Below are 7,862 nucleotides of genomic sequence, written 5' to 3'. Positions count from 1 at the left end.
CATCAGCTTCTTCAAAGGATAAATCCTGGCTTTTAATTCTTGGGTTATCAGAAACTGCAAAACACGTTCAAGGTCCCCAGGCATAATAGAGTGGCTGTGTTCTCATCTCCCTCTGGCAGACAATCACTCCCCTTTGAAACTGAGCTTGCCTCTAAAAAATATGATCTGTGCTTTTGCAGGGTGCAGGCTGTCAGCTTGAGTTTTAGACACACCACTTTGTTGATTTACTAAAACCGGAACAATATTTATTGCTATAATCTTTATTACTTTGAAATAATACAGAACTAAAGTAAAGTCAAGAAGGCCTTGAAATCTGCCTTCTGGCTTCTCTCTTTTTCTTCTAGATCGAGCATCTGTTTTAGCTTAGAAAAGTGAAATCTGGAGTTTCGGGGAGTTCTGGAAGCAGAGTTGCTTGTTGCCTGTCCAGATTCACGTGTTCTGAAAAACAAAAGACTCAAATGTCTTAAAGGTGAGAAATCAGAATTAACATAAAGTAACCGTGAAAGTTTACTTTCACATATATGTGAAAGTGTACTTTACTTTCATATATAATTTGGGTGAAAAAAATTCAAGGTAAGTAGTGTATTTTCATGTGAAAGCAGTCAGAAGTATAACTTTGTTATGCAAAATTTAAGACAGACATTTCACATTAATGACACCAACATAACTGAGCATTCTTTTGCACACAGTGGGTTTTCATGAGAATCTTTGATTTTAAAGGTTGGAAAGTTAACATTGATCTCAACCACACTTCTGAGAAAAACACTTAGTTATCAATTTAAAGTTTACTAAATGACTGATCTAAAATTATCAAGACATAATACACTCTACTTGGCAAAGTGCTTCTTTCAATAGGGGAGAAATAGGTACCTGGGAAGCGTTGAGGGACTGTTGCCTTTAGATCCCAACCTACTGGAGCTTACAGGTGTCATTTTCTTCGAAGATGGAATTTTTACATCTGGTGTCTTGAGGCTAGATTTCATACTTGGAGTGCCAGAATTTTGTGTCTTGGTTGACAGAAAATCCCTGCTTTCACCATAATGTCTTGTTGTTTTGTTGCATGATTTGCAAGTAACTAACTATGGAGAGAAGAAAAGAAATATCAAGCCTTCTTGATGCTATAAAGCCATTTTAAGAATTATTCAAAGTGTTCTCCAAATACCATGACACAAATTAAATATTTGCTTAAGTAAAACATGAGATATTGAAAAGTAACATATACTTTACAGCTAGTATTTTAATTCAGATTTCTTAAGCCAAACACTTCCTATGAGTTTATCTGGAAATTACTCCAATTCCCTGGCAACTAATTTCAGAAGACCTGTCACTCTGAACTTAAAATTGTACAGTGAAATACAGAGAACAACCCTGTCAAGACAGAAAGATGAAAGAGTAACTGAACTGGATATATGGTATCTTGGGCATGCAAGATACACTGAGTATAAAAGAGCACCCCTGTACATTAGAGGTACTTGTACTTAGCTAAAAAGCACGACACACCATATGATCTAAATTCATTAGCATATTGTACCCCTGATAAAGTCATATTGGACACTTTCCAGGGAGTCTTGAGATCCAAACTCCCAAAAACTGTCATCTGTTTAACCAGTAACATCAAGTCTCAGTGAACAAAGATGAGGGTTTCTATTAGGGCAAAAATACTACAATAAGGAGGATGTTCTGAACAAAGGGCACTTTCTCTTTTCTGCTCTCTGTTTACTTCTAGGCTGCAGGGAACTTCCAGCAGTGCAGTAAGTTGAGAGGTGCATCAGAACAGATAATGTCAGACAGTCACAGAGACTGTCAGATATTCCTGATATTCCTTACTGCCATGGTAACTACCCATATTAAGAGACATGAGAGTAATACAGCCAGACAACTTTCTGAGGCACACAATTACACTGACAGAGAAACAGTTACGTGATGTTTCTGGTTAAAAAACCATACTCAACAGACTGTCACAAAAATGTCTAAGCAGTTTTGAAAACATTTATACCAAATCATTCTTCATTTCAAAGTGTGTAAATTTAACTAAATTCAGATTGTTTAGGAAAAAAATGCATTTAGAGATGCCGAAATGAAATTTTTCAGTTACTTAGGTATTTTGACTGTCTCTAGATATTATTTTGTCAGTCTAATGAACTAAAAAAAAAAAAAAAGAAATAACATTAACTTCTGATGCTCAGATATTGATGTATTTTTAGTTCCTCTAAATGTAATTCAGGTAGGAAAAAACCCAGCATCACATGGTGACTTAGCACACTGTGGAATATAACTGGAGGTGACCACCTTACAATGCAGGAATTACTGGATTAATAATAGCACTTCAGAGCAAGTTTCTGTTCCGTGAACTGGATCCACAATTAAGTCCAAAAATTTTAAAGCCCCCAAACAGTCCCTATGTTATATGCCTTTTCATAGCAAAAATAGACTAAAATCAAGCTCAACTTGCTAAGAAAGGTATCAGAGGTACAACCTGTCACATTGTTGCTCACTTTAATTTTCAACCACACTTGACTTTTCATTTTCACAAGTCTCAGGTATTAGATTACAGGGATCTACATTGCTAATTTTGAAAGCTGCCAGTTGCTGACAGCATTTTAAAGACTAAGACGAGAAACATTTAAACCATAATCCGTAGGACAAATGCAAACTGAACAGAACAAAAGTGCAGCAAACTGTAATTACATACCAAGATTAAAATATTACCCAGAGTTTACACTGGACCTCTTTGAAACTGAATTTTAAACTACTTATATGAATGCAAGGTGCGTCCTTACAAACCCTCTCCAGCTACAGAATAAGTCTAAGAACCCATCATAATTTCATGTTCATCAGTTGCTTAAAGAGACGGTTCTTAAGATACCCTTAAATGTTTGTGATCCCAGAAAAATAAAGCCAAGATTTCAGCTCACAGAATCTCAGAATACCCTGAATTGGAAGGCACCCACAAGCATCATCAAAGTCCGACCCCTGGCCCTGAACAGGACAGCCCCAAGAATCACACCATGTGCCTGAGAGCATTGTCCAAATGCTTTTTGAACTCTGTTAGCCTTGGTGCTGTGACCACTTCCCTGGGGAGCCTGTTCCAGTGCTTTACCCCCTGGGTGAAGAACCTTTTCAGATATCCTTTCTGAAACTCAACTATGATTTACAATTTGGGGAAAGTGATTTATGGAACATCTTATTTTGCTCTCACAGTCGAGAACCTCGGAGATATTTCCTCAGTTTAGTTTTGTTTTATTAACTCTTTAATAATTTTTGGTTTCACAAATTTTACTCCCCAAACCAGTAGACTCTAATCCAAGAAAATACCAAGTGTGCCAGCAACTGCTGTGCACAGTAGGGTGCTGCTTCATTTATTACAACAGCCATTCACATAACACGTTCTAAAACTAGTACATACCTTGGCAACACTAGATTAAATGTATACTATTATTCTTCAAATAGTAGTTATTATAAAAAATAGTAATTTAAGCTCACATTCCTGAGTACTTCTAGGAAAAATAACTGAAGCCCCAAGAGCAACATCAGCTTGTTGAAATTACCTCCGTAGTTCTGAAATATTTCACATAAACAGTAATATTCAGACAAATGTAAAAAAATCAATTAATACAGAAGGTAACAATAATCTGATGTAGCCATGAGTCTAGTGAAATAAATGAAATACAGCCTGTGTAAAAATATATTTCCTCAATTTAACAACTAATAAAATTGAAACAAAGGCAGTAAATGTCAAGTTATCACAACAAGCCTGACTTCAGTCAATGACATGTTTTGCTTCTTAGGTATGGGAGTATTCTTAGCAATGGATTTAGGATCTACAACACGGCTGTATTAAAGCTCTGCATCTGGTCCTAGTTCTGCCACATTTGTAGGAAAAAAAAGAACAGGCAGAAATCTGCTATTCCTGCCATTTTTTGCAAAGCTATGCTAATGATACAGTAGCTGACAGTGGAAATACCAGACCTGCTGGAAGGAAAAGATTACTTAATTTTCAGCAAGAGCTTAGACATCTGCAGAGCCTACCCAGACTGCTGCTAAAGATATCATAGGGAAGGCAGAGCTGTTTGTGTAGCTTCTGACAATGTGGGGTTGTGGGGTTTTTTTGGAGGGGAATCTAACTGTTCTTGTCATTGTTCGTGATTTATCTATTGGGGAGGGTAGCTTTTAAAAATTTTGATTATGAAATTATTCCAAAAGAAAGAGTCATATGCTCATGAAAAAGAAATGTGTAGGTGCGGGCTCCTCTTCTGAGAGAAAGGTTTCTGTATCTTCTTTTTTATGCCACTGAAATAGGGACATGAAATGTAGAGAAATGTAATGTACCTGTCAGTCCCAAATAAATGTCCTTACCAGAACACTTCTTGACTCCCTGTACTTTTTCAAAAGCTTTGTCTGTTTCATGTTAAGTTTATGGTTCTTCGCTTCTCGCTTAAGAATTTTTTCTATCTGTGGAGACACTTTCATCTTTGGTTTGAGACGCACCCGGTAGCCGTCAGGAACCAGGAACTGGAAGCAGTAAGGACATATCCTTTCTAATCCACGATCATTAGCTACAGATAAATAAAGGTAAAAGGATGAAATAATTATTTTTATAAGCAAAGATTCATACAGTACGTTCCAGTTGCAACAATACCTAGGTACCTGTTTTTATGTTTAAGATACAACTAGGATGCCGCAGGAAGCTGGGCACCAATATGTGCTCAGCCAAGCACAATTCAGGGTAAGGTTATGGTTATGGTGTAAGTTTACACAATATGTAACTGCAATTTTACTGAAAAATGGAATTCCTGTCTAAAAATCTTTTAGCAAAGGAGGCTCACAATTCTGCAAGGAGCTCCCTACAGGCACGCTCTTGCCAGATCAGGGACACCAAAATGTTGTAAAGCTCTTTGCCCATCTTAACTGCGAGAAAACGACCGCACCTCAGCCTGGGATAAAGGAACGCTTTGAAATAATTTTCGGATCCATTAAGAGGCTCCCGCATCTGCTTTGTCAGCTCCTGCTGCCGGAGCCGGACCCGAGCCCCTCTCTCTCTACATGGCCGAGGAACACCTGGCCCCTGCTCTCCGGCAGCCCGGAGCACAGCGCGGCACAGCCCTCCGGGGGCAGTGCAAAGGGAAGGGGGATAATGGTGGAAAAGGGAAAGCCGGCATTCCCACGCTCCTGCCCCTCGGCAACCTCTGCGCTGCCCTCCCACCGCAGGAGCCTCCGATGGAGATCCCGGAGCGCCCTGCTCCGAAGCCCCTCTCCTCCGGCCCCGGTACCACCGTGTGTGCCCGGGGACCCTCACTCGCCTCGGGAGCTGCGGAGAGTCCACCTGCGGGAATGAGAGAGAGAGAGGGAAAGCGTCACGGCACCGCCACCGGGCGGGGACACCCCGCGCGTCACCACCGCGCTCTCCCTGCCGCCTGCCCGCCCGCCCCTACCCCCGGCGCGGCTCCTTACAGCAGGAACCGCGCCTGTCCCGGCAGGCTCCTTACAGCAGGAACCGCGCCTGTCCCGGCAGGCTCCTTACAGCAGGAACCGCGCCTGTCCCGGGCACGCTCCCGCCAGCCGCGCCGCCGCCGCCGCCAGCAGCCGCCGCCGCCCCATGGCGCCGAGCGCCCGCCCCGCCGGAAGGGAAGCACGGCCGATGTGCAGCGCTCGGCCGGGCCCCGGCGGCTGCCCGCGGCCGCAGCTCCATGGTACCGGGCTCGGGCGGGCCCGCGGCACCGCGGGTCGCTGGGCCGGGAGCGGGGGAAGGGCCGGGGCCGGCGCTGAGGGCGGCGGCGGGGCCCCGCGGGCCGCCCCGGGGGATCGGCGGGCGGAGGAGCCGGGCGGGAGCCGAGCCCGGCCCTCACCGCGCGGAACGGGGAGTGCGTGCTCGGGAACCGCCTGTGTCTCCAGCGGCGGGAAAAGTTTTTCCTGTAGGGAAGGAAACTTTCATCCTAGGGGAAAAAAAAACATGAGGGAGAACTTATTTGCGTTGAGGGTGGCAGAGCTCTGGAACGGGCTACGTCACGCAGTCTCCCTCTCTCTGGAGACATTCCAAACGCACCTGGACGCGTTCCTGTGTGTCACCTGCTCCGGGTGACCCTGCCTTGGGGTCCCTTCCAACCCTAACGATTCTGTGATTCTATGAAAAAAAAAAAAAACAAACCAAACCAAAACACAACAAAAAAAAACCCACCAAAACCCAAACCCCACGGATGTCTCTGTCAGGAATTGTCACGTGAAGGATTTGCAGCAGCAGCAGCTCCAGAGTGACGCCTGATGCTCGGGAGTGCTGAACTTAACCCGCCGACCGCTCTATCTGAGGTGCCCTTCTATGAATTTCGGCAACTGCACACTTTGCTTTGTCGCTCTGCAAATGTGCTACCATTAGAAAAAAGAAAAAAACAAAAAAACAAACAAAAAACCAAACAAAAATCTAAAAAACAAAACACTCAGCTTTTCAGCGTTTGATGTGTGTCCTCGGCCCCATTCATTTGCTAGATGTTTTTCTCCTTTGATCTGTTGGTAATGGTGTTCATTTAGGAGAGGTATTCAGCTGAGCAGGCTTCGATATTCTATCAAGGAATTTGAATAAATACAATTATTTCTTATTTTCTAGTATGGAATAGCTGAAGGCTTTAGACATAGAAAAAGCATGGGGAAAAAGGAATTTCAGGGCTTCCTTTAATAGAGCTTTACAATGCAGTCAGTAAATCTGGGCTTGTTAATGACATGTTCCTAATAGCTACAATTAGGGCCTCTGCTGATTTTACCTTTGAATTGAAAATAATTTTTTTAAATGAACCTTTCAATATTAAATTTTTGTTGCCGTGTTGCTGGCTTTGTTGATCCTAGTTTTTATGTGAACTCTATCTTTCCTAAGTGGAAGGGCAGAGATGTCGTATAATATCTATTTAAAGCACAACCAGTGTTCATCAGTCAACAGATTTTTTTTTGCAAAATAAATATTCCTGGTTATTAATAGTGGTGGGGGAAAAATGAATGTATTTTTTGAACACACTTAAGGAAAAATACTTCCAACACTTTTTTGAAGGGTGGGTCTGTTTTTATAATTTTTGAACCATGCTTGCTCCCTAGGAGAGTTGGTTGCAGAGAAAGAATGGTACAGCAAGATAATGCCATGTTCTCTCCCAGCCTCTGCCTAGCAAAAGGGAAGTGTGCTGGAGATTTATTCTGTTGCCTGGAGGTGACAGACTGACTTCTCCTTGCCCCTGGAGTGGTGCAGGTGGGCCAGAATACTTGCACCAGCACCCTGGGTTAACTTTTTTTTTGTGAGAACAAGTGCCTGAGTGGCCTGGTTAGCAAGCACTGTGCTTTACTTATTAAGCGGTGACTAATACAATGCAAAGGATTAATTTTGATTTCTCCACCACCCGCTTCCCCGTCCCCCACCCCCCTACTCGTACACTCATCACTGCTTTTTTCTTCTCGGTCTCTTACAGTCTGGCTGAAATGCTTATATTTTTTTTTTTCTCTGCTCCCGAAACAGCTCTGGACCATTCCCTTTTTTATCGTAGTTCGCTGGGTTCTCTTTGCATTATAGATCATCTTTGTCCGAAAAGCAGTGCCAACAGCCACTCCCCGTGCCATTCATACACAGTATGTGTCTTGTCCCGGGTCCGGTCACATGATGTTTCCCATGTTAGGTGTGGTGCTGAATGTGCTAAACAGAACTCTAGAGACAAAGGAGAAATGACCAAAACCCATGGCCTTAAATTCATGGCTCTCTACCAGCCCCTTCATGCAGAACTCCCATGCTAAGTCAGTATTTCTATGCATCCAGTTCTGCCAGGACCGAACTCTCAAAATCAGATAACATTCAGATCCCCGCTACAGTATTTATGGCATCAATGGGGTGAATT

At 42.9% G+C, this 7,862-nt stretch overlaps 1 protein-coding gene across 4 annotated transcripts; it reads right to left on the bottom strand.

The window, feature by feature from the left end:
• Positions 1-244: 244 nt before the first annotated feature.
• Positions 245-5,610, bottom strand: CUNH18orf21 (chromosome unknown C18orf21 homolog). 4 transcript variants are annotated; one of them, XM_050307480.1, is made up of 5 exons: positions 5,522-5,610; positions 5,301-5,323; positions 4,357-4,556; positions 871-1,079; positions 245-438 (listed from the first exon to the last, which is right to left on the bottom strand). In XM_050307480.1, exons 1-5 carry the CDS (start codon positions 5,596-5,598, stop codon positions 285-287), a joined length of 663 nt encoding a protein of 220 aa, XP_050163437.1. In that variant the 5' UTR covers positions 5,599-5,610; the 3' UTR covers positions 245-284. The 4 variants fall into 4 exon arrangements, with proteins under 4 accessions (XP_050163437.1, XP_050163448.1, XP_050163470.1 ...); XM_050307491.1 differs by having other exon boundaries at positions 4,489-4,556; XM_050307513.1 differs by having other exon boundaries at positions 5,487-5,578.
• Positions 5,611-7,862: the final 2,252 nt, after the last annotated feature.

The sequence above is a fragment of the Myiozetetes cayanensis genome, unplaced genomic scaffold (genome assembly GCF_022539395.1).
Source record: "Myiozetetes cayanensis isolate MyiCay16 unplaced genomic scaffold, myiCay2020 scf1, whole genome shotgun sequence".
Lineage (NCBI taxonomy): Eukaryota > Metazoa > Chordata > Aves > Passeriformes > Tyrannidae > Myiozetetes > Myiozetetes cayanensis.
Note: the sequence above shows the minus strand (reverse complement) of the source record. Positions and strands in the feature narration are given on the sequence as shown.